The sequence below is a fragment of the Meleagris gallopavo genome, chromosome 16, assembly GCF_000146605.3.
Source record: "Meleagris gallopavo isolate NT-WF06-2002-E0010 breed Aviagen turkey brand Nicholas breeding stock chromosome 16, Turkey_5.1, whole genome shotgun sequence".
NCBI lineage: Eukaryota > Metazoa > Chordata > Aves > Galliformes > Phasianidae > Meleagris > Meleagris gallopavo.
Genome location: NC_015026.2, coordinates 14,303,522 through 14,330,553, shown reverse-complemented (window position 1 = coordinate 14,330,553; position 27,032 = coordinate 14,303,522). Strand labels below are relative to the sequence as shown.

The 27,032-nt window shown below is 43.0% G+C and overlaps 1 protein-coding gene across 1 annotated transcript in view; it reads right to left on the bottom strand.

The window, feature by feature from the left end:
• Positions 1-173: 173 nt before the first annotated feature.
• The window catches only part of GLYR1 (glyoxylate reductase 1 homolog), a 27,562-nt gene continuing 703 nt past the window's right edge, over positions 174-27,032 (bottom strand). Inside the window, exons 2-17 of the mRNA XM_019620641.1 lie at positions 25,496-25,543; positions 25,311-25,347; positions 24,186-24,265; positions 16,613-16,751; positions 15,755-15,997; positions 12,685-12,771; positions 11,719-11,775; positions 10,630-10,680; positions 10,460-10,533; positions 8,625-8,724; positions 6,679-6,789; positions 6,286-6,387; positions 5,042-5,204; positions 4,407-4,586; positions 3,813-3,937; positions 174-3,453 (exon numbers count right to left, since the gene is read on the bottom strand). Coding sequence (XP_019476186.1) covers positions 3,379-3,453; positions 3,813-3,937; positions 4,407-4,586; positions 5,042-5,204; positions 6,286-6,387; positions 6,679-6,789; positions 8,625-8,724; positions 10,460-10,533; positions 10,630-10,680; positions 11,719-11,775; positions 12,685-12,771; positions 15,755-15,997; positions 16,613-16,751; positions 24,186-24,265; positions 25,311-25,347; positions 25,496-25,543 — 1,672 coding nt within the window. The 3' untranslated portion in view covers positions 174-3,378. The remainder of the gene's footprint in view (positions 3,454-3,812; positions 3,938-4,406; positions 4,587-5,041; positions 5,205-6,285; positions 6,388-6,678; positions 6,790-8,624; positions 8,725-10,459; positions 10,534-10,629; positions 10,681-11,718; positions 11,776-12,684; positions 12,772-15,754; positions 15,998-16,612; positions 16,752-24,185; positions 24,266-25,310; positions 25,348-25,495; positions 25,544-27,032) is intronic.

The following is a 27,032-nucleotide window of genomic DNA, read 5'->3' as shown; positions in this document are numbered from 1 at the left end:
AGGACTGAGGCGCGGCGGTGACGCGGGAAGAAGGGTGGGGCGGGGCCATGGCGCCCGCAGGGTGCTGCTGTGCTGAAGCCGCCCCACAGCATTTCGGATGGCGAGAGCACCGCTCCCCCTCCTTTAGCGCTGACGCAGCAGTCAGATAGGCTGCAGAAACGGCCACAACAACGTCGTGTTACCAAGAAAGGTTTTATTCTTTTTGCCAGTAGCTTTGTTAATTGCACAAAAAATCTTTTTGATTTGCCATTTAAACATCTTCACACATCCTATTCTGAATGACAAATGTTAATTAAAAACAAGGCAAAAAATAAAAATTCACAATCTTAATTAACGATAGGATCTATCATTGAGGAGAAAAGAAACCGCTTTTCTTACAAGCTTCTCACAAGTGTCACATTGTCTCTTTAAAAAGGAGGGAGTCAAAAAAATGCAATTTGCTAAAAACAAATCTTCATAAAAAGGAACTTTACAGAATTGTCAACAATATTAAGACAACACTGACTAGCCAGTTTTGTTAGAGCATCTCTCAATCCACAGCTCCCCCTCCCCGGACCTCAGGCCTAGGAACAGAGCAAGATCCACCTTCGGAGGCAGCAGACATAAATAAAAGAACCCAAGCAAGACTGACGCATCAGCCTCACACAGCATCTGCCACAGCCCACTTTCCACCATTTAACCCCCCTTCCTTTCTTTGCATCCACTCCCGAGCTCCGTGCCCCACTCCTGGCCCCCTGCAGAGCCTGCGCCCCGCCTCACCACCACAAAGCCAGCCAGAGGCTGCAGGAACAGCTGGGAGCACCCACAGGAAGAACCACCTCTGATCTGAGAAAGGCAGCAGTTCTGGGAAATGAGACCTGCAGCACCGAGGTGCCTCAGGATCCCTGCTGCAGGGATGGTTCTCTGAATTCACTTTGCAATGCATGTCGTGAGACTTGAGAGCTCCTCTTGCATTCCCAGTTTGCAGAGGCACCGTAAGTAAAAAGAGATGACACCCACTCCTTGATGACATCCACTCAGACCCATTCTTTAATGTACTCCAAGAGACTGCTGCACTGACCTGAACACTTCTGTGCTCAATGGGTCTGGGACAGCTCCCATTCCCTTATTTCCCAAACACACCTTCAGCTACAAGACATGTGGTCTTATCTCCTGCCCCCAAAACACAACTATCCGCAGATGCCCTGAATATGCGATTTCCTAACTGCAATGCATTTGATTAATCAAGGTCTGCTGATGCTAACAGCTCTGAGATGGGAACCATGTAAAAGTCAGAAGCAGGCCAATGGGCGGTTTTCCTGGGTACTTATGTGCCTTTAATATGAATATCTACATGCAGGATGACAGTTGTATTGTCAAAGAAACACGTATGCATAACTAATACTGCTCAGAGATACCACTGACAAATGGGCAAAGAAATGCCTAACAGATCTATTACTAGATGTTTGCCACAGGACACAATGCGTAACACAGTATTAGCCTACAAATAACAGTGACTGCAGCAGGAGAAATATTCACCCAAATAACATTTAAGCATTAGACGTTAGATGTCATGTCTCACAACAGAGAACCTGATAACCCTCTGTTTCTTAACAAGATGCCCCTGAACCATATACACTTGCTGCAGATAGGATCAGTAAGAAATCCTAAGCCACAGGAAAATTTCCATAAATAGTCAATAAGTTCCTAAAAAATAAGATGGTGAGAGGGGCAGACCTCAAGGATTTAGAGCAGCGTGGTCTAATTTTAATTTGCTTTCTTTCCTTTCAGAATCTTACTCGAAGGAAGAAGATCGTGCCACTGTGCAGCGACTTTGACTAATAACATTTCTTACTGGCATTTTACTAACTCTCGAATCTAAAATGGAAGAATCCTCCTAAAAGGCTAACACTGAGAGGTTAAAAATAAACAAACATGCTCTGTGCATTTTTTACAGACAGGCATCCTTTGGACTCTGGGTTGCTCTGCTACCAACGGAGATCATCTCTGCTCTTCAGCTTTGGCCTCTGCAGTCCAAGTCCCACACATTTAGACTACAGCTCAGCAGCAGTACTAGCCTCCCATTACATCCACCAGTCTTCCTAGAAGTTGGTACCCGGCCACAAGCAGAGTCACAAGTACAGGGAATATTCTCATGCTGTGCTAGTGTTGTACTCAGAGTAGTAACACTAAGAATACTTATGGAAAATTTGACATGTATAAAGATCACTAATCATGACACAAAATATCCCTGTGAGGTAGGTAATTATCACCCACCTTTGAAGATGGGCAATCAGGTTAACAAATAAGATGACCATGAAAAGGCCAGAGATAGGACAGGAAGGAGCTCAGGAGCCTTCATCTCTTGGCACCATGATCATTCCTCTCACCTTTCAGACTCTGCTTGTGACACTGCTACAATCCAAGACGCCTTTGTAACTATTGACTCTTAGGGTAAAAAAAAAAAAGAGAAAAAAAGAAAGCAAATAGTAAAGCAACACAAACTAAGGCCAGGAGCAACCCCCTAAAGTTGTTCCTTCACCAAATTAAACACCTCTGGCTAAGTTTTAAGCTAAACGTTTCTCTTGAAGCTTTTTATGCAAATCCTTGTGAAGCTCCCATGCTGTTTGTGGGGTGGACAGCTGCCATTAGCCTTTTAGGAGGCCACACTTACACTGGTACTCTCTCGTTTTCAGTAAGGTTTCTGTTCCCTATGCTAGAGTTCTCTGTACAGGGGAAGACTTGGATGCAATCTGTTCTCAACAATATGAGGAATTCCTCCATCAAGGTGCTGGGGAGGTGGAAGTTTAAAAAGAAACAGAATCAAGACAGTGTTGCATGCAACCCCATTACCTTCTGGAACTGTCATTCTCCTCCACGGGAGGTGCTTTGTTCTCAAACAGTGGGTGACAAACAGGAATGCTCCTCACCTTACTTGGGACCAAGGACTTTACAGATATTCACAGGTAGATGGGATGTAGTCACCTGTTCCCCTTGATGCAAAAAGTCCAACACACGCATTATTTCACAGCAAAGGAGAAAGGGGATCGTTAGAAACAGCATCTTGGACAAGCATACAAAGAAGAAAATAAAAGCAGCCAAGCAGCAGATTTCTGGCAGAGTTGCCTCAGAGCTTCTGAACAAGCCGCCACTGTTCTGTTCCATGACTGTCAGTGCATGGCATGGATTTTCTAATTAGACTGCAACAATCCGAGCCCCCTCCTCCCCCCCTTCTGCCACCAGGGGAAGGCTGACCGCAGCAGCTGCCTCCATGGCAGATCTCAAAGTCTGTGTATAAAAGGAAATGGAGAGACAGAGATGGACTGGTCCAGAGTTAAAACCCAGTATCATAATAATATTAATCAATAATCATAGTATTAACAGTAAGAATGGTGCAGCCTAGTGGATGTAGGCCCTGTACACTGCAGACATGTCGTTGTCTGATTGGTCCAACGCTTTTGCTCGTTTATAGACCTAGAGAAGAGAAATTAGAAAAGGATCAGTGCCTGCTCTTACGGGAAGCCTTTCCCTAGCGGAAAAACTACTTTCCTGATCACTACAAACCAGAAAACTGCACAGTGCTTCAAGTAAATACAGCAGCACAGATCAGAATACTCCAGGTTTTCTTTAGGTCATCTGTTTTCACTGATGTAATACTATAAGAGCTTCTACCATCAAATGAAATTAAATTCCATCCCTCTCAGAATATATTTCAATTGCTCTTCCTTGCTCTTAGACAGCACACAACTCTTAAATTTTGTCCCTTGGTGACAAACAGCTCTAACTCCGCCCACTGAACAAACACTGAGTAACACACACATCTGAACACTCACCTCGTTGGCAGCAGCTGCCATAGGAGTTGGATGGTTGACAGAATCACCCAGTGCAATAGCTAATCTAAGATCCTTCTGTATATATTTCAGGTAAAAATCAGGTTTAAAGTTTCCTTGCAAGATATCTGTTGAGAGGAATGCACGCAAAAAAATAAGCATGACAAAAGTAAATCAAGCCTGTCACACTGCAAGGTCATGCAATTCAACGCCAAACTTCCCTTTCCCATAGTGATCTTCTGTTTCTCTGCTTTGTATCCTCATCCCACCGCAGCAGGTAATACCACTTCTGCCCACTGACAAAGGGAGCTCAGATTTCTAAGCAGCTTGCCCTCCACTTCACTTATTACCCCATCCCAATGAAATCATCACTATCAACTCAAGACCTGAGCAGGCTGTATACAATGCAGAGCTTGAGATGTATTCTCAGAGTTTCTGTCTATAAAGGTTAATCAATAAAACTCAGCTCTTCATTTTCAGAATGCTTAAAGCACTCAGGCTGATGAAGCTGGGATGATTCCCTTCCTTCCATCGTTAACTGAAATGCTGACAGATTGTGACAAATGTCCTATAATAAAACAACAAAGAGAACTTTACTTTGGCACTTCTGGTCCAGGAAGATGCTGGCAAGTTGTCCCTGATTGAGGATATCCAGAAGGGTCTGTTGGGACTGACCAGTCACTTGAGCCAAAGTCAGTCCTTCTGCTATTGTAGCCATGAAGCTGCCTTGGACCATGTTCACAATCAGCATCATCTTGGCAGCATTACCTACTTCACCTGGAAGCAAAATACAGCACTGAACATTCCTCCAGAACAGATGCAGCAGCCTTGCTCCCCCGCCCCACGCAGTATTAACACTACTACGCTTTCCATACTGATCCCAAACACTTTACAGATGCCCCTTCTCCTTACAGGCTTTGGAAAACTTAGCTGTTTCCCATGCACTTGAACAACGGGAGAAATTAAAGTATCATTTAAAAATAAGAAGCACCACAGATTCTCCAAAATGAGACAATATTCAAAAATGAAAACTTAGTCTGAAGGCTCTGAAATTGGCAGAATTCCAGAGGAGCGGGCTGGTTTCCCATACTGCCTATGGAGATAGAAAGCAGCCAATCCCTCTTGCCAACAGCCTACAAAGATGATACATGTGCCTCTCAGACTCCTTCCTGAATATCCCAGTCCTTGCACTGACTAAGAATCTGCTATCAAACCCTTGGTATTTCAGTTACCTAGAAAAAAAGAGGTCTTCCCCATCGCTTGGAAACAGCTACTGCAGTCCTCATATAAACCCCTGTCACCAGCTGCCAGGATCACAAGCATTCCATCATTAGATAGCTGCTGATTTCCTGAGACTGGTGCTTCCAAAAAGCGACCACCCCGGGACACTATCACCTGGAAAAATAGTATCTCTGGTTAGCAGTGCATAAATAGCAGGCATTGATCCTGAACAGGCAGCACGGCAAGAGCACTGTCTGAGGAAAAAATTTTAAAGCACAAAGAGCTTAGACACAAAAACAGAAGAGGGAAGCACTGTAATACACCTAACATGATGCACGACACACTGAAAGGTGTGCCTGAGCACAAAAGTTGCCTTCATTCTCTGCAACACTTCTTATTTTAATGGTGAATATTTTCAGCAGCTGAGTTTATGTGCTTCTGCCATGGCACCCTGTAATGGCCAAGAAACAGTGCTGAAGCTGTCCATGAAGCATAGCACTCTCAGATTATTTACTTTGTATTTAACCTCTCTTCCCCAATAATGAAAGGCCTCTGACAGAACTCCTTGGCCAGACATTTACTAATATGTGTGACTGTGCCTTTTCCAAATTCCCGTGTTATGCATTACTGCATCATCACGGCTTAAAACTTCACCAAAACTTCCCTTCTTTCTGCAATAAAACACACTCATTTAAGGGCTGAGAATAATAATCAAGATGTCAAGGAAGAAATAAAAAAACGCCATGCCAGAAGTAAATCAAGACACTTCTACATCAATCCTCCCTTTAAAAATTTCTGGAAAGTGAAAAAAGTTCTAGAGTGAAATACGAAGGCACTCTTTTCCCCATAACTAGGGCACTTAAAATAAGATTATCTATTTTATCAGTTTAAGGACTTACACATCCAGATAGTGTTCCTCCTCCAGTTTGCTACAGAATACCAAATCTGTACCAAATCTATACTAAATACTTCCACAGAGGGTTAAAAACTCAGCAGGCAGTTTGCATTGGTGCCACCTGACAGCCCTGACAAATCCAGAGGCTTTGCCACTATCAGAGTACATCTTATCCAGCTCTGTTCACTGGTCAAGATATGACAATTCATTCTGTCTCACCTGTTTGAGACATGAGTCTCCCCAAGAAGAAGTCAAGAAATCTTACAAAACATCTGTATCATCAACAGCTTAAAGCTTGAAACAAGTATTGCAGTACTGCTGGTGAGCCACAAGTGTTAAAGGATCAGCTAATGTGATTACCTGGGCCAATTCTGTGACTGTATCTGCATCCACAGTGGACATATCCACGTAACACTTCCCTGGTCGAATCCCCTGCAACACTCCACTCGGACCAAGCACCAGCTGTGAGGAACAGAAGAGCGGTAAAGCAATAGGGTGTCTGCAAAGAAACTCAAACCCTCCAACTCCAAGAAAGTCTGGCACTGCAGTGGTAGTCTTCTAAAACGATATCAAAACCCAATCCCCATGGATTATCTTTCTGTGAGTAAAAGGGAGGGAGGTAAGTATGACTCTGTTGGGAAACAATTTTACGTATTTGTCCTGCCCAGCACCTGCAATAACCCAGGCTACCTTCATCAGTAGGAATCAGAACTAGCACTCAATGGTGGAGGAAGAACAAGAGCTAATCCTTACATCCTTTGCTGCTTTTGGATCTGATACACAGGCAAAGGTGATGTCACAGGTGGAGACAACTTCAGCAGGGGTTCTTCCCAGCCGTGCCCCTTCCTGGATGAACAAATCACACTGCAAAAGTCACAAATTGAAACGTAAGCAAAATTAAGTACAAACCAAATGGGTTCTCTAGCATTTTGATGAAACAAACTTTACTGCCAGACTCAACATGAGTCAAGTGTATTAATTATTCAGTAACTAGGTTGAGTTTCATTGGTTCATCTCCTACACCCAAGGGGCTCCTCTGCAGCTTTTCTGAATGCTCAAGAGAAGAACTTCAAAACAAATGCACAAAAGAGAAGGCTTAGGTGATAAACTGTAAGAGATTGAATATTGCAGTTTTTAGCAGAGATGAGTGCAAAAGAACTGGTAAACAGAACCAGTTGCTGAACAGTAAACAGGATATGCACAGCTGAGACTGACGCAGGCTTTAAAGGGCTGCTGTTTTAAATTCTTAGTTCCTTCCCATCCTATCCTCTTGTTTTGTAGTTAGAAAACATCCTTAAAAAACCCTTTGCTATTTTACAATACAGTTGATGCATGCATATTTTCTCCTCCATTACAGTTGCTAGAATACAACTGTGTAGCCATTTAGCTCCATTTCAACATTGAAAAGGAACATTCTTAACCTGGTCTCATGTCATGACACAGCACGTTTGCCGCAGAATCTTCAGCCACTGCAAATAGCACAATGGATGTGTAGATGAAGCTGTGGCCAAGAGGAGTATCTCACCACACCACTCCTGGGATCAACTTCCCAGCACATGGTCCTTTCGTCAAGCTCCAAAACACAATGACTTAGCTACCTGAATCCAGGTATCTTATCCAGAAATCCTGAATCTTGCTACCTGTATGCCCAGGAAGAACTTTATGTTGCAGTCCTCAACAGGGACACAAAGCTGCAACTTCTAACATCAAAACAGCAACATGGTAGGAACCGTTCACAGCTTCTAGTATGAAGTGGCCACCCACAAACACTCAGGAAATAATAATAAAATAATAATATAATAATAATATAAGCAAGTGTAGGGTCTTACACCTAGGGAGGAATAATTGCATGCACCAATACAGGCTGGGGGATGAGCTGCTGGAGAGGAGCTCTGCAGAGAGGGACCTGGGCGTCCTGGTGGACGACAGGTTGGCCATGAGCCAGCAGTGTGCCCTCGTGGCCAAAAAGGCCAATGGCATTCTGGGGTGCATTAAGAAGAGCGTGTCCAGCAGGTCGAGGGAGGTGATCCTCCCCCTCTACTCTGCCCTGGTAAGGCCTCATCTGTGTCCAGTTCTGGGCTCCCCAGTACAAAAAAGACAGGGATCTCTTGGAAAGAGTCCAGCGGAGGGCCACAAAGATGGTGAAGGGCCTGGAGCATCTCCCCTATGAAGAAAGGCTAAGTGAATTGGGTCTGTTTAGCCTTGAGAAAAGACAACTGAGAGGGGACCTGACCCAGGTTTATAAATATCTGAGGAGTGGCGGCCATAGCGGTGAGGCCAGTCTCTTTTCAGTGGTACGTGGAGACAGGACGAGGGGAAACGGACATAAGCTGCAGCACAGGGAGTTTCGCACGAATGTGCGTAAGAACTTCTTCACGGTGAGGTGACGGAGCACTGGAACAGGCTGCCCAGGGAGGCTGTGGAGTCTCCTTCTCTGGAGATATTCAAGTCTCGCCTGGACGCCTACCTGTGCGACCTGGTGTAGGGAACCTGCTTTGGCAGGGGGGTTGATCTCGATGATCTCTAGAGGTCCCTTCCAACCCCCTACAATTCTGTGATTCTGTGATAATAAAACAAGGTGGCAAACATACCTGTGTTTCCTGAGCATCCTCTCCCAGGCACCAGCGACTGGTGATTAGAGGTAGTAGGAACATGTTTAAAAAAGGAAAGTACTGTCTATATCTAAGGTACACGCCTACCTTCTCAGCAGTCCGGTTCCAGACAGTGACAGTATGACCCATCTTCAGTAAGTTGGAGACGATGCCACTTCCCATCAGACCAAGTCCCAGAAATCCTATCCTAAAGGGAAGGGAGAAGCATTAATGCAAGGGATTATGTAACAGATAAGCAATTGTTGTCAGCTTCCCTTAATCCTGGAAGCGATCAAGAGTAAAACCTGGAGCACAACCAGCAAAAACTAGATTACAACGCAGCCACAGCCAGAATAGGACTTCCAAATTGGGAAGACACTGTGCTTTAACAGCAAGCCAGTGTTTGTTTTGCATACTAAGCATTGCTAACAATTCCTCTAGAAAGACTCCAGTCAGCTTTGGAAGAGTAGCTGAACGCTAAAGGTTGAGGGGCTGTTGGTTCTTCATTAGTTTGCTTTTGATTAAATTTGCTGCTCTTGTGCTTTCCGTTACTAGCCATTGCTGTACTGAAGAAAAAGAGGTCAACTGCACATCAGCAGGTGCTTCTCTAATTTACTTTCTGATTTTTGAACCAAGTCATGCATACAATGACTTGTTTACACTACTGAATGATACATTACTACTTTTACTTCAGTAAAACTCAGAAAGAACTACTGTACTATGCATCACACACAGACCAAAGGCCTAACACCTCTCCAAAATGCAATTCAACAAAAAAATAGTAGTACTCCTGTACAGGTCAACATGAGTGACAATCTCAGATAACTGCTGCCTTCCCTCTCCTAAGATGGGGAGAGTTTTGCTCCCCTCATTTCAAGAAAAAGACAACAAGCTAACAAGTTTCATCTCCATAATTATGTGTAATTGGAACTCTCTGGCAGTCTCTGCTGCAGCGAGCTTCATACCCAACCACAATTTCATTAGGAATTTCTGAATCGTTCACTTACATGCCTGATGTAACCTCAGCCTCACAATTCCCAAAAGGTAATTCTTCGTAACTAGCCATACTACAGCTGCACTATGGCTTTCTCAAGTTACCTGTACTTTCCCAACCTTTTTTTTTTTTGTTAGAGCAGACTAATTCAGACAGATCACAACTCACTACAGGTTCCTTCAACAGCTTAACGTCCATCTGTTTACAAAACTGAAACAGACCTTCTCTCTCTCCCTCTCCCAACCCAGCTCTGAGCCATGCTTTCCTGAAAGACTATTTTACCTGAACAGCTTCATCGTTATTTTAGTTCCCCCTGAGTACAGCTGAGAATTGATATCCCATGAGAAATGACCCCAACGGCAAACAGCAAACAGCAAGGCCTGAGTGCAATTTGAACACAGCGGAAGTTACAGAGTGAAACAGGAAGCTCAAGTGAGGCTCGTCTCACTCTAGAAAGGAGAACGGGGACGTTAGAAGAAACCAGAGAGCTCACGTGCTGCACAGCAAAGCTCCTGTGCTGGGAGCCTCCCTCTTCCGCTCGCCTTCTATGTGCTCAGGGCAGCAACAGAACAGCCCTAGTCAACTGCCACGCACCACTGGAGAAAGATATCCTTTTATCATCCTGCCCCACATGGCATTCAGAAATACTGCTTCTTCATGTTCTGCAATGTGCCCTGCAGGAAAAGGGCAACTGCAGGAAAGCACTGAGATGCAAGTACATCCAGGGCAGACCTTGTTCTAAACTCTTCTGCAGTACAGCTCCTGTTTTGATTTTAGCTGCCTCCCTCCCACCTCCACCCAAATGAGTGTTTCACACAAGGACAGAGGAGATCTCTAGAGAGAAATGTTAGGTTTATTTATTCTCAGTGACAAGCTGGATAATGGCTGCATGTATGAGATGGAAAGGAGAAAAGGAAGGGAAATGGCTGAAGTGCGTTGGAGATCTTACTTTTTGTCTGTGGGTGTGATACTGCCATTGACTGCCGTGCTGTCTGCTGCCTGGATGGAGGTGGATCCTGTTTCCTGAAGAAAGAAAAAAAAAAGGACCATACAGCTCTGGAGGAACTGCCAATCCTTGTGATAATACAGAAAATCCATCAAAGCAAACATCTATCTCACCTCTTCACAAACTTTCAGCTTCTTTGTGATGGCTTGATAGCAGACAGCTGGCTGTATGGATAAAACAAAGCATTCAGGGGAAGGACAGTGCTGATTTGCTCTGCTGAGCAAACAGACCGTATCCTCGCTACAAAGAAAACAGGCAGCTCACCCACACACCATCTGCAGCACAGGAAAGCTCTCAGGCTTCCCTCAACCAGAGAAAATAAAACCCTATTGTAACATACTAAGTTCCTCTCTTCCTACCCTACTCCAACAATTCAGACTGTTTTCTGATGCAGGGACTACAAAATCCTTTCTGTAGTTCACATGGCAGGCACTCCAGCATCGAGGATACAGCATATCCCCACTCTCAATCTGAATCAAAGGACACAGATCTCCACAGCTGCTGTAGAGCAGCGCACCGGTGCTCATTAATGTCAGTGTAGCTGCTGAAGCAAAGCGTTTTTGTTAACCTAAGGCAGCACGTGGCTTACAACAGTGTGATGGCTGCTCCTGCTCAGGCTGCTTATTCTGAGCTGCTCTTAATCTGTCTCTGCACAGATCCTCAGCCAGATATAAACTGTTTTTCATTTAATTTGATATTTTGTTTTCCTTCTGACATTCACAGGCTGAATATAAAAACCTGCATGGCTTCTGACTCTGAAGTTGGCTACATTTTACATGGAGCTTTTCTAGTCAGGGGCAATTTTCTTGCCATATTCAGTTAATTAACAAATTCATCCAGATGAAGGAATTGGAAGGATCACCATCAAACAAAGGACAGGGTTGTAATTAGTAAAACATCCCTTTCTAGCCTTCCTATTCAATCTGTAATTTAACAGAACAAGTCTGCTGAATCCTGGTGCTAGGTAATCTTTGATGTCTTGAACTATTTGTTGCCCTCACTGCCAAATCACTCTAAACCTAAATGCTGATAAGTAACCAAATGGTAAGATTGCACAAGAGAGTCTCACTGCTACTAGGCCCCAAAGAACAGAATTTCTGAGCTGGTTATGTATGCCCCTTGTATTTAGACCTTCATCCCAGCAAAGGGCAGGATGCCAAGCTAAGCGATCAGCAGAATTATCCTGTCTGCCAAATCCTCACCTTCTCCGTCTGGCTCAGCAGGAAGTGATGAAAGTGTGGATCACTGTCCTTCACAGGCTACAGAGAAAAAGTACAGACTCAGAAACATTCTCAGAGTGTCACTGAGCAACCACATCACTACTCCCCTGTTCTCCCGAGCTGCACAATAACAACTTCAGGTGGGAAATATTTAATGCATGACAGCTGTATCAAGCAGTTTGTTTTGATATAGCAGTTTACATTGTGTTTCATTTCCAAAAGCAAAGCCATTCAAGTCAAATCCCTTATTTCTCAATTTCTGCAGGAAAATCAAAACAAAACTATCAGCAGGATTAACAAGGGAAGAAGTAGCCTCCCCTTCTTATCTGTAGTGCCAGATCCCACCTCCTTCTCCTAATGAAATAAAAAAAACTTTCCAGCTTCCAAGGAATTCCTTAAAACATACTCATGGTGGGTAGTGGCTGAACATTAATCTTAGCAATCACGTGATGGGCAGCTGGAGCATTCATCTCTCCAATGAACACTCTAAGCACTAGCCTAGAGTTGCACTCTTCTTACTCTGCTTGATCATTTAATTATTTAAGTACAAAATGAAAGATTTCCAAAAGCTGATTATGAAGGAAACTGAAGTAAACCATCCAACGTCACATAATCCAGACACGGAGAGCCTATCCAAGTCTTCTCTTCCAGTTCTGGAAAGCCAGTCACAGAAATATTTTTGAAATCAGAAGTGCAAAAACACATGCAGCAAGTTAGGGGTGAATCTGCAGACTGCTCCATAAGGACAAAAATCTCGCTTTCCAACATACTTACTAGCTGCCCAAAGGTACTGTCCAGCTTTGTTATGCTACAGAATGACAAAGAAAGCACCTTAAGAAGAAGAGAGAACTCCACTATTTCAAATTGGAAACAAAAGGTTCTACATCATCTTCAGCTAGGATCTAAGTTTGCAGAACTGTGCTGTAAAGCCAGCCCAGGGTTTCTCACCTCACTGACGCTTGGTGGCCATTTAAATCCAGCCACTGTTCCAGTCATCACTCTTTTCACTGTACTTGACTCTGGAATTGTGAGATCCTGAGAAGATACAAAGGAGATCAGAAAAGAGCTTACAAACTGGCTAGGTGGCTGGTAACAGCAAAATGATTGCAAGAGCACACACACAGTTTTGAAAAGCACTACGCATGCCTTTCCACAAAGAGGTAATACTTCAAGCACAAGGTGTACTATCAACACAGGCGATGCAAAGTGGAAAAAAAAAAACAAGAACAAAAAACAAGAACTGTCAACAACTAAATTCAACCAGTTACATATGAAGAACGGCTTTTCCAGAAGCTGTAACAGGAATTAATCACACTTGTGTAATCATGCAATGAGCAGAGAAACAACTGAACACACTTGATCCAGCATTTCCCTCTGGTGGATGCAAAAATCTGAACAAATAGGTAAAGAACATCACCACATTCAGACAAGGTTTGAGCTGTTCCTCATCCTCCACTGTTGTTAAAAAAAGGCAGCAGCCTACCTGTTAGCAGGAAAACCTTCTAAGTGTGCACCTCATACAGTCACACCTGCTGTAGTTTCCAGAATGCATGAAACTGGAAATCATACATGGACTGTTCTAATTCCTTAACGCGTCATGATGACACTTAAAGCACCATTATTTTACTGTCGTTAAATTTTTATCTGTTCATCCTTATTTCCACAGGTAAAGATTAAAACATAGGTCTTTACGATTTATGAAGAGAATGTGCAGGGCTTCTATATATTGTGTCACCTTCCTGAGATGAAGATTCAGAAATGAAATGCACTTCCTGCAAATGCACAGTGTACCTTAGTGTCCACAAAGCACCATCAGAGATGAGCACTGTTTACAAAACAAGGAAGAAAAGGCTGCTGGAGGTAAGTGACACTGATGCAAACGTTTCATCTGATAGCAAGGACAACTTAGACATCAGCCTCTAATCTTAAAGTGCCACTGTACACTAGAATTCTCTTTTTGAAGACAACATTGCTGCTTCAACTGGCAAAGCAAGGATGAAATCTGCTCCGATACACAAGTAGTCATGTTGGTCCTTTGAAAATATCCATATAAACTTGACAATGAGAGTATCTGAATGAACACGGATGCCTACAGGGCATTTCCAGATAGACCACATCTCAGAAAAAACTGGATCCTCGAATTTTATGCATCCCAAGAGCTGGGAAAGGTAGCTGAACTGTGACTGAACAAAACAAATGAACCAAAAACGAAAAAACACATCCCAAATACCAACACTGCAGTAATTCGGAACAGTTCAAGACAAACATTTCCTTTCCCCTAGCACTGGGAAATTATTCTGGGAAGTTATGAGAATCAGGTAAGCACAATGTATGATTTCAAATTTATGTCATGGACTGAAAAAGTGTTATGACAGTGCTGTTATAATTTCACAGTGATTTCTCTAATTATCAGTACACTGCCTTTCAGAACTTGCACAGTTACTTTCCTACACAAACCAGCTTACTTTCACAGTCTGCAGCAAGGCATTCATCCCCTAGCTGGCAAACTGTGGTAAGCTGTTTGAAGCCACTCCACTTGCACTTTCCCAGTAAAAATTTCTAGTGCTGTAATTAAGTCACTCAAAGCCCTCTCTAATACCCCAAGGCAGCTCATACAATAAAAACTAAGCATGCAGTGTGTCAGCACTTCTGGAATTCTCCCACCACTCATTTTGATTAGTTTGGATTGAATTTACCTCAAAGACAAAAAAGCATTTTACATTGGAGAAAAAATGGTCCAGGGCTTTATCATAACAGATACATTCAAAGATACGAAATGATTATAGCAACATCTCAGAAGGGTAAGCCAAGGAGCTCATAAACTGTTTTTCTGCAGTCAAGTGAAAAGATTTACAATTAATAGTAATTCACCTGTATGCATCCAACTTCCCCTTCTTCCAATTCCCCTAAAAGGAGTAACTGATGGGCTCTGTCATATGATGTGATTTAACAAAAACTGGCTTAAAAAAAAAAAATCCAGTATCTTTTACAACCAGCTTCAATTTTACCACCAAGACATCAAGAGTTTGCTATTCAACCTGTTAAAGCCAATCCTGTAACAATTCAGGAGATGGAAGCCAACTATTTTGAATTGCATCCTGAAACACACTGAAAGCAAAGGCTGGAGGCATAGAGTAGCACAGTCCCTTTGAAGCAGCAGTAAGCACACTGCTGTAGCATGGTGCATCAGCTGAAGCCTCCCAACAGTCCTCAGGTGTAGTCTCCAGTGAAGAACGTGCATTGTAGTAATCCATTGAAATTTCTATCCATTTGGACAAGAAAGATCTGGACCACAACAGGAGCTCCACAATAAAGAAAGATCAATACTCTGCAGAAGACAAAATAATCAATACTTCTGACAGAAGACAAAATATTGCTGGCTACTGCTTCTGTTGTGACACTCAGAAGTAAACAAGGGAAGTAACGAGGAAAAAATAATAATGCTCCAGTGCTGGACCTTTATAATGGAGAATGGAAATATATTCCATAGCATAGAAGTGGAAATGAATACAGCTAGTTCTTCTGGTGCATTATTCCCATGCTACACGAATTTCTTCTTCACACCTTAGTCCTTAAGAACGTCCCACCCTCAGTAAGCACGGAGGGTGAAGTTAAGATCACTTAATCATATAAAGCAGATGAGATGAGGAGGGAAAAGACGGAAGTCAGATGAAGAGCCACACCTCCTCACTAATCCTTCCCACATAAACTGAATCTGAGGGATGGTAAGATGGAAGGTGGAGTCTCATGAGACAGCTCTCAAAGCCCTCTCAAAGATATGACTAGAGCCACTCAAAGCAACTAACTGCTAAAAATGTACATGAAGAATCAACAACGTGCTTGTCAAAGGTATCCGACAGCCAGTTGGTCTAGAGGAAGCAACAAGGAAGAGCTTAAAAAAAAAAATCTGATACTGAACTGATACTCTTCACACTGGCCTGTTAGTTAAGGAGCCAGTCATCCCTAAGTCCACCTGCAAAGTCCACAGAGGGCACTGGCGGACATGCACAACACAAACCTTCTCATCCTTGGGTGGACGCCCCCGCTTTCGGGGGCTCTGATCCTGGGCTCTTTTCAAAGGTGACTTTGATCCTCTCTCTGACGATACAGAAGAGACCCTCTTTTTTCCTTCCCCTGTGCCCTTCTTCAACTTCCCTTCAGACAAACTGGCTTTGCGTTTCTCTTCACCAGCAGATTGCTTGCCTCTTTCTTCACTGGAATTACGCCGATTCTTCTCTTCACTGGAGTTATGGGAAGATGCCTGAGAGATTACAGAATAGAAGACGGTAAGGAAAGAAGAGAAGAGCTAGAATGACTTTCATGCAAAACCAAGGATGCGAAGGACCCCCATGCTGTTTACTATCAGGCAAACCAACAGCATGGGAACATGAAAACTAGACTGCTAGCCCCTCGAAGTCGGTGAGTGAAGTTCCTTGTTAGTTCACCTGTAAAAACACTCACTTTGAGTCACTGAGTAACAACACAGGACATCCGAAGACTCAGTGGGAGTGCATACACATGTATGCACTTCCACTAACAGTAAGATTGGTAGCTATCATCCAAGTCCAAGACTTAAGATTGATTTATAAATTCAGTATAAGCAGATCAATTAGCCTCTTCAGTTTCTCCATCAGTGTAACAAGTCTTTTCACTCCTCATCAGACAAGACTGAATGAGGAAGAGGAGAGGTTAGGAAAAAAATAAAAATTTAAAATTAGGGGGGGGGGGAAAAAAAAAAAAGACAAAAATGAAAACAAAATCCTCCCCAGCAAACTGCCAGAAACAATCAACTCCATTCAAATAAAAACACATTTCACCATCATTCACTCGAAGACTTTTTTTTATGCACACGGTGAAGAAGAACCCACTCACTCACCTGGTCCTTGCCTTTGGTTTTTCTAAGAAACTCCTCCACGGCATCCACGGCTTGCTGGAAGCGCTTACCCTTGTTAATCTTTATCATTTCTTCTTTGTGCAGGTGATAAGGCTTCAGCTGTTCCACTTTGATCCAAGCACTTGAAATCAGAGAAAAAAAATCAGTTATATTCTGTAACAGCAGCTTCCTCAACCACCCAACTCCTAGAAACAGAGACACATTTCTTGTCCAGAGCAATCAGTGACAAGCTTTCCACAGCCTGAAGGACTGCAATGTCTGCATTCACTGAGAACTTTTTTCTGGCACTTTTACTTGGTTTCTCCCTCACATTGCATCCCCTCTCTGCTAGCATTACTCCCCTCTAAGCACTGCTGACATACTCTATCAGCAGACCAGCCCTCAGATGTGATCACAGGCACCTGTTCAGAACAAAGGCTAACCAGTGGCCTCTCCTGTACCACCAGGAGGAACATCCACAATCACATGCCACCATATTTGGTAGCTCCTAGTATAAATCTGTTCATAGTGCTGTTAAAAGTCATCAATCCCTTGCTCAAATACATTGTGCTCTAGTAACCACTATTTCTAGTTAGAAATCAGCTTGCTGAAGATAGACTGAAACTTTTTGTGTCCCATGTGGGGAGGGGTAAGATCCCCTGACAGAGTTGACTGCAGAAGTAGCAGCATCCCTTCCACAGTGCCATACAGCCTACACCACAATTCTGTCACTGCCTGGAAGCAGAACTCAGTATTCTCTTGCACACCAAGCTGAATCTTTCTGCTTCGTTTACATCATCTTCGTAATAACTGACTTAACATGCTATAGAAAGTCAAATTGTTGTTTTCATACTGGCATCTGCAGTCAGCACTACACAGGGAACTCCTCCTACATGCCCAAGCTTCACAGTGACATATCCTAACATTCACTGAGGTGCAACAGCCTTTTTTGTGACTCTCAGGGACAAAGCACACCTGGGTACTATGCAACATCAACCCACACTAAGTCATTCCATTGTCTATACAAAGGAAATAAAATCAGTCAGTACGCTGTAAGAAGGCACATGAAGTGTTGTTCCCAGATTTGAATTACAGATTAAGTAGTGCCTCTTCTTCCAAGGCATTCTCTTATGTTTCTTTCTATCTGCACATGCTACTCCTTTTCTCTGCATATGCTTATTACTTTTTTTCCCCCCCATTACTTTTCCTACTGGAATGGAGAAAGCCTCTGCTCCCTGGCTTAGAAGGTACATTTTAGCACTTGCAATCACCCAAACTATCAGAGGCAAACACACAAGTAAGAAACAGCCTTCAATGCTGCCTCATGGGAAGATAAACAAAAAGGGCGTCATCAAGTTTATCCTTTGTGTGCCACCTACTTGGAAGACCTTCTGTAAGGTACAGTGAGTCTTCTGACACTGTATGTCCATCCATAAAGCATTTGTGTGTTTCAGACACCTGAAAACTAAACCATTTTCCACCAAACATATTCATTCATGTTTATGCAAAGGATCTCTTTTTTTGTTAAGCAATGACCTCACAGCTGTTATTTATAGAAGAGGTCTCCAGGATGCAACATTTAAAAGGAACTACAACTCAGCAATGAATGAACATCCTAGAAAAGAAAAACATCAGTGACATCACGTTACTAAAGCTGTCACATTTTAAGATGAGACTGTATTCATATTGTGGCACAGTCATCCAATACCCATAAAGAATTGCTTAAATAGGAAGCAAAAAAGGTGTTAAAAATCTACATTTTAGTTCCAGACTTCTCTGCTAATTTCTCCATGCCCTTTCTCATCCCTTTCAAAATAGCACTCCTAGGAAAACCCTTATAAAAATCCACATTCTAGTCATGAACAACAAACAAAACTTAAAAATGCTCACGGTGAAGCAGAGCTAAGTGTGAATGTGACCAAGAGCAGCATGGAGAATGGTAGCATAGAAGTAACACAGCCAGAGAGAACAGATTCAAATCCACTATATGAGCTTGGCACAGGTAATGAGGCCTTAAAGCATGCTGCTTTTAGCCATTTTCCAGTCTGAAGATATCACTTCCTAAAGACAGCCTGAAAAACTGGAGAGATGGAAGTGGCAGAAGTTCCCCATATACCCACATTTGGCAAAACTTACAGTTAGCTCTGCTAAATGGTGGCACTACCTCCAAATTTCTTTTACTTACTGGAGAAAGTTCGCAAAGCTTACGCTGTGCCAGTTGAGAGGCCCACACTAAGTGCTAGCACAGCCAGCTACAAAAATCACAGGAGAATAGCCTGGGTTTGAAAGTAGCCAGTGTTAGCTAGCACACAAGAAGCCAGATGGAGAAAATCAAGATGGATTTTGTGATGTGAAAATGGAATGCTGCACTTTCTCATCAGTACTGGCATCATGACGAGTAAAGTCACACAGCTGAGCTCTGATTTATTACATCCAGTTTTTAAAGGAAATTTAAAAGAAGCACAAAAATCATCTCATTTACGTTAAATCATACAGCCAAGCAACTGAAAGGAAGGAATACTTTGCAAAAGAACAAGCAGCAGCCAATGCTGAGAAAAGTATGTAATAATGAAAAATGTACAGCAGAGGACATACACCTCTGGAGGTATCAGCAGCAAAGGGCCAAAAAGTTCTGACTACAGTAATGTTCAGCTATGGCACTCTGCTGAGAGATGTCCAACAACAGTCCAGCTGGCTCTGGCATACAGCATCCTGCCTAGAGCAACATGGAGCTCTGTATGGGCTATGCCCAGTTGAAAACAGCAGCAAGCTAACCCTCTGCTCAGCCTATAGTGGAGAATGGCTTGAGAGCAGCCCTGAGGAGTAGGATTTGGGGCTATCAGAGGATGAAAGACTCAACGTGAGCCGGCAATGTGTGCCTGCAGCCCAAAATGCCAGACATACCCTGGGCTGCATCAAGAGAAGTGTGACCAGCAGGACAAAGGAGATGATTCTGCTCCTCTGATATTGTGATATCCCACCTGGAGTACTGTGTCCAATTCTGGAGACCCCAACACAAGAAGGACATGGAGATGTTGGAGCAGGTCCAGACAGCACAAAGATGATCAGAGGATGGAGCACCTCCGCTATGGGGATAGGCTGAGAGAGCTGGGGCTGCTCAGCCTGGAGAAGAGAAGGCTCCAGGGAGACCTTATAGCTCTCCCCAGACCTGAAGGTGCCTACAGGAAAGCTGAGGAAGGAATTTTTATAAGGACAGGTAGCAACAGGACAAGGGGAAATGGTTTTAAACTGGAAGAGGGTAGATTTAGACTAGATATCAGGAAGAAATTATTTACTTTGAGTGTGGTGAGACACTGGCACAGGTTACCCGGTGAGGCTGTGGATGCCCCCTCCCTGCAAGCACTCAAGGCCAGCTGGATGGGGCTGTGAGCAACCTGGGCTATGGGAGATGTCCCTGCATACAGCAGGGGGTTGGAACGAGATGGTCTTAAAGCTCCCTTCCAACCCAAACCATTCTATGATTCTATGATAACCTCTGGCTCCTTATATTCCCAAAGCATCACATCCAACACTTGACAAACTTCAAGTGTCCTCTGATGTCAGGATCTCAAAGAATGCTTTATGAAGACTACATCCAATAATTTATCTCTCCCTAAAAAGACAGAGAGAACAGTGGCATAAGAAGAGCAAACGTGCTGGCATCACAACAGTGCATGGAGAACGGGAAGACAGAAGTCTGTGCTGAAGTTGTTGGGCCTAACAACAAGGAGCAAACAGGCTGCAGATGACTCTGTTTACCTTGGACTGCAAGCTTCCTCCCATTTTTCCTTGATGTAACAGACAGGAAGTGACCCCTAACCCCAGCACTTCTAGTGGGACTGTTTACTTTTGTACTGATGCTTCAAAGAGGGCTCTGAGTAAGAGTGGGCTGCTCCAGTTTCCTATTAAGATTCTGATACATAACTTACAAGACTATACAGCTATCACAGCATTTCTACAGCCTGTGTATGTGTATATTTGTGTGTGTGCGCGCCCACAGCCTGCAAGACTTCCTGCTGCTTCCAGTTAAGTAGTTAGCTTAGAAAAGGTCAAATGGTTTCCAAACAGGCCATGAAATCTAAGAATATTTGCAACTGGATGGAATGCACTGAGAATTTACAGAAGATTAGCAGACTATGAGCCTGCCAGCCTAGTCATCCTACCAACTAACAGCAAGAAAGAACAGAAAGAAGCATGCATACCAACTTAGAAGTTCTGACACTGCTGCCCTCGATTACTAGAATGCTGAACCAATACTTCATGTGACAAGACTGTAGTCTGGGAAAGCTCCTTTTATTTTCCAGGCTAAGAAGTACAGCTAGAAATGCTGATAAGAGGTCAAAGTTCTATTGCAATTTAGAAAGGTTTAAATTCCAGTAACCGAACGTTGTTGCACACTTGTCACTTTTGTGGGCTGGAAATACCAGCTGTTATCGATTTTGGATGAAGAATCATTTTAATGTGAAGTCAGTCTGAGGACAGATACTCAGGAAGGTAAGTCCCAGACAGACTCAGAAAATCTCACTACTGGAGACTAAGTTAATAGAGGCATTTCATGAGTATTATGCACCACAACTGAGGAAGTCTGCCAGAATAGGACATGGACACTACATTACTGCTACGAACATCCAGGTGGCCTGCTCTGCCATGCGGTACAGGTGCATACGTCACACTTTAAACCAAAACACAAATTCCCTTTCCATGGGTAAAAACAGTTCTCTTCTAGAAAATACACCAGCTTGAAAGCAACAGAGCAACTCTACCAACTGAACAAACACAGAACTCTGAGCTCAGCAGGAACTTTCAAAAGCCAACACTTACAGAGCAGTCTGACTGCACTCCACTCTCCTTTTTGTATCTTTCACCACAGCTACACAGAGCCTTCCAGGTAACGTATTCCTTTCATCACTGCAGCATCAAACTAAGCCAGTAAGAATTAGCACGTACACCTTATGCACGTACCATGTCCAAGTTACAGCTAGAGCAGCAAATTTTCTTTACAGTTGTACCCCAAATCATTCAGGATTTCAAAAATAACCAGTGCCTATCTGTACTCCACAGCAAAAGCACTGCCAAACAGAACATTTTCATTCACTTAACCACTCTGCTCACATATGTGCAAATCAGTTCTCACTTCTAAGCAGCTTTCTCCTTAATCTTTGGTAGGGGAAACTGGAACCATGCTAGTCAGAAGGAAAGAGCCTAGCCTGAAATGGTGGCATTTCAGAATTCCTCCCAAGAAAACAGACCATCCATGCTCTGAGATTACCTACCATTGACAAACTGGCTGGCAACCCAGCCAGTGACTCTACCCACCACCAAGCACCGCCTTCACCTGTGTAAGGTGACAGTGAGTGAAGGGCTCATGTCCAAACCCATCTGTTAAACCTTGGCACAGCAAGGCACTAACAGAAGATCCATGAAATTTGATCAATGGTATGTTAGTATCACCTTCCAAACTTGGAAAGGGCAGAAAGATGTAAATGCAAGAAGACAGGAGCAATTCACACTGGAATACCAGTACAAGGCCGTGTAGTCATCAGACCATGGGCTACAGCCAGTGATAGGAGCTCTGCATCCTCCCATTTCTAATTCTGCTCATTACCTAGTGATTTTTTGTCAGTTTGGTATTTCTACTCCCTGTTTACATAGACCTTAAAAAAAAAAAACGGAAATTTGTAAAACACATTAGTTTACTTACACAGAATAAAAGGGTTTTTCCCCCGACATCAACATTTTAAGTGAAATGATTTAAAGTTTTTGTGACTCTGCTCAAAGATAAGGATTTTCTCATGGTTGTAACACCAGTATAACTCCCAGGTACACAAGATTCTCTCTCTCCTGTCTAAAAACATTATTTTAGGGGCAGCAAAAGAGACAGTATTTATTTCTAATCAATTTTCAGACAGGGTATGCAAGTCAAAGCGAGCAGGTCTCTGAGCAGTAACCATGGAGCAGGAATTGATTAAATCCCACAAGCAGCAGGGGTGCGAGGATCAGCCCTGCAGGTGTGTGCATTCAGCACCACTGTGTGAGATGGCTGCATCTTCCCCAGCCAGAATCTAGAAACACAGAGCAAACCCCAGCTGCTCGTATGTCTGAACTCTTCACCTGCAACCAAACTGCTCATCTCAGTGACACAACCTTAAGACATACAACCGATTTCTCCAAACTTTTCTTAATACAGAACATCTCCGTACTTGATCCAAAAACACAAAATACAAGAATCAAGAGTAAGCTAACAGGATAGAAACAATTCCCTCAACTTCAATTCAAAGAATTGTTCAGGTTGGAAAAGACCTTCAAGATCATCGAGTCCAACCACAACTCAACCAGCCTACCCTAACTCTCACAGCCCTCTTCTAAGTCACACCACTTCCAAATGGTTTTTAAACACACTCAGGGATGGTAACTCAACCACCTCCCTGGGGAGTCTGGAGGTTGTTACCCTTTCTATAAATAAGTTTTCTGTAAAGAAGTTTGAAAGCTTTCATTTCATTAGTTAATAAGATAAAAAAAAACAACATCAAAAACACTATATGACTTCAAATCAACATTCACCTGCCTTATGTTACTACAGATCCAGCAAACCTTCCTATTTGTGTGCAGCACTCATTTCTGCTCCATCAAGTACAGATTCCAATTCTTAATCATAGAATCATAGAATGGCCTGGGTTGAAAAGGACCACAATGCTCATCCAGTTTCAATCCCCTGCTATGTGCAGGGTCACCAAGCACCAGGATCAGGCTGCCCAGAGCCACATCCAGCCTGGCCTTGAAATGGAAAACTGATATTTTAAAATTATTTTTGCTTAGTATCTTTTCAATTGAAAACAGCTTCCTTAAGAAACATCCATTACTTGGTCTCAATTCATTACTTCTGTTCCTACCAAAAATAAGGTGTTTTCTAAAATTCTGCACATGGTTGCAGGATTGCACGACTTAATGACTCCTATTACATGACTGCATGCCAAATGGCAACAAACAAAGGGGAAAAGTGAAAACCAACAAAATAATTTTCAGCTTCACAAAAGGCTTCACTCCAAATTGTAAATATCATTGTGCAGGTATGTTTGGAATCAACAAATTCAGCTGTGCAAAAAGGGAGCCTCCAAAAGTCCAACGCTGCAAAGTCTTCCTAAAGCACAGCAAGAATGTTTTCAGTCATCAGTCATGAGAATACATTCTGATCAGGAGTGGCAAGTGCTAAGCCACCTTATTCTTCATGGCAGTACACAAATGCCCTTAGCTGCACCCTTCTCAAACAGTTACAAGCCAAAACCTAACCCAGTCACATCACACCTACTCCCCTAAAAATGGCAAGTTACCAAGAAGTTCCCTTCCCATCATCAACTAAAACCTAATGTGATCGAGTACAGAAGTCTTTACACCCTTCATACACTCACAAGTGGCTCAGCATGCCCTAATAGATGGATTTCTTTGCACACAGATCAATGAAACCCTCACAAAGCCACGCTTTGCTGCGCTGGGAAAGTTTTCTTCCATGAAAAAAAAAAAAAAACAAACATGTAACATGGAGCAGTATTTTCATGGGATGAGAACAAGCAGTACATACTGATCTTCTGTTCCAAAAAACTTCACAAAGAAGCACTTTTTTCCACGAGGTTTCTTCAGATCTTTAGGTGGATTAACAATCTGAAGGCAATTAAGAGTAAAAGTTAAAATAAAGTACATAATGAAAGATCATACTCTGATTTAATTATCTGGCATTCTAATTTTTGCAGACTTTTAGTTATTTTTAATCCTAACTACAAAGACAACTTGAATCTGTTACAATTAAATGTATCCTCATATATACCTTTAGATACGCAGCAGCAGAGTGAAAAAAAAAAACCCAAATGCCAGTTATACATCAGCACCAATCCCTAGCAAGGCTGTTCCCAATGGGTAAGTCAGGAATCCCTCTTAACTTTATCAGTCCAAATGGCACTTAAGGGAATTTGTTCCACTTCACTACCCTAAGGATTTATATTTTATATTCTTAATAAGCAAACTACTCTGCGAGCAAAGCGTGAAGTACTGGTGAAGGGAAAAACAGCCACTGTTACACAGGAGACACCACAGGGGAGCCTGCACTTAACCTGATCCAGAGACAGGAGTGAAACCAAATGTTTATGGTTATCAGCAGCATTAATTGCATTTTCCTCTGTGGCGTGCTTTTGTGTGAGCACCCTCACACCTCGTATATACACCAAAAACAAAGTCCTTCAATGGAAATGGTAATTATAAAAAAGTGCCATTTTAAAATCTTTTTGGACTTTCATCAGCAAAAAATAAAAAAATAAAAACAACCACACTCAACATCTGTAATTATTACTTAAATATCACTGCTCTAAAACAGCATCTTGAAGGCAGGTTCTTTATTTCTATTATTTTAGCCAAGTTACTATGGAAAAGGAAAGCTTCCTAGAAGCTGACAGAGGTTGGTCTGGGGAAAACAATCAGTTCCAGTGCTGGATGAACTGCTTTTCATCACACCTGAGCTAACAGCTCAGTGACAGGGTGAACTTCTACATCAATTAAAACCCCAGATAGTTCACAGTTCAGATCCACATGGATGGTATATAAAGAAAGTAAACCAAAAACTAATCTTTAACCGAAAAGCTTTCAGGTAAAGCTTTGTCTATGCAGAGGGAAAAACAAAACCACCAAGAAAACAACAACAAAAAACCCAACTCACCTTTCCTGGCCATGGTGGGTACCGACCCAGCTTCCCCCTAGGGAGAAATGGAAGAATTAGGCAGCAGGAACAGAGATGGGGGGAAAAAAAAAAAACGAAAAAAAAACCCACAACATCCCAATTCTACCTCTTTCTATTACATGTTTTTCATACTGAGAGAAATACAATTTATAGTCAAAACCTACCGTGACAGGCAAGGCGCGAGCACTCGACACACTGTTAGTGGGAGGTACCTGTACCTGAACTAAGCCTCTATGAAGTCTGCATGAACTGGCTGCACAATCAGAATTTAAGTCAGAAGAACACCAGCAGCAGCACAGCTACTGCCTGGAAGACTGAATGCTACAGCTTTTATTGCTCTTGTAAGATTGGATATTCTCTCACAAAGAACTGAGATAAGCAGTGATGCAGGCAACCAAACCAAAGATTAGGTTGGTAACTTCTATCCATCAGGATAGAGCAGTCTGGTAAACCTAGAAGGGATGGATTTGCAGCTCAGACAGCTGAGATTCTTAGAAGTTCTCACAGGGAAGCACTAATTGGCAGGACCCCTGCACTAGGTGTTCCACTGCCACATTCTTCAGATGCTTGCCACCACACGTGGTGGTGTGCTACACAGAAAAGAGCCAGAAGAAAGGCAGAAAAGTTTACTTCCTACACTTGTGTGTGTTTCAATTACAGGAACTAAATAAAACTATTTTTTCCGCAGAGGAATAGAAGAGACATTAGCCTTAGTTCACAGCATGCCAACTTTATTGCTACCTTACCCTTCCCAGCTACAGAAGCTGCAGTACTCTCACAGAAGTCATTTGGTTGGTGCCTTACAAGAAAGCAAGAGAGAATCTGTAACTCCTGCCAACTCCTAAGCAAAAAACTCCAAACAAGAGGCATTCCAGCCCCTCCTGAGATGGGAATGTTACCCAGAAGATTCTGTAGCGATGATCAGGCAGAGCTACTGCCAAGAGCTTTAACCAAGCTCACAGCTCAGTGCTGATGCCTCCATCCCTGAGCTGAACAAGATGCTTAAAGCTTTTTCTATGTTACTGTCTTACTGCTATAGGTCTTCTGCAATGGTGCCAGGGATGGTAGCTGTCTAGTCTGTCACATGCGTAACTAAAGCAGGATGATCTGCATTCCAACACCAAGAGCACTGCACTGCCCAAATGCCTATTTGAAGCAAATGGTGCTCAAAGGAAGCTTTATTTACTTTCTTAGATATATTAAACAGTTTCAGAGCACTGTCCATTTTTCAGATGAGAAGTTGCAGCTGTCACACAGCCAGAAGCACACCCTTCTTTTTACCTGAGACAAACGCACAAACCTGCGTGGTGGGGATTAGCTATTTCTTGCGAGCCCTACAGGAAGCCCTAACCTGTCCGGTGAAGCAGAGCCTCAAGAGAGCCCCTCCAAGCACTTGGAGATCAGTGCTTACAGGCCTCGAAGGAATCCCTTCAGTTCTCCCGATCGGGAAATACAAAACCACAGCTCTCCGACTACTGGAAGGTAAAACTGGAGTGACAAAGGGAAGGAGCTTCTGTGAGCTTCAAGGAGAACATCCTAACCTGCAAAAAAAACAAAAAGGTGCTTTCCCATGTTATTGCGCTGCTTGGCTGACGCACTCGTTCACCACCTCACTCGCTTACTTATTTTCCTTCTCGCTCCTCTCGGGAGGAGACCGCATTTCCAGCCGAGCCAGCCAACGACCGCCCCTCGGTCCCGCTC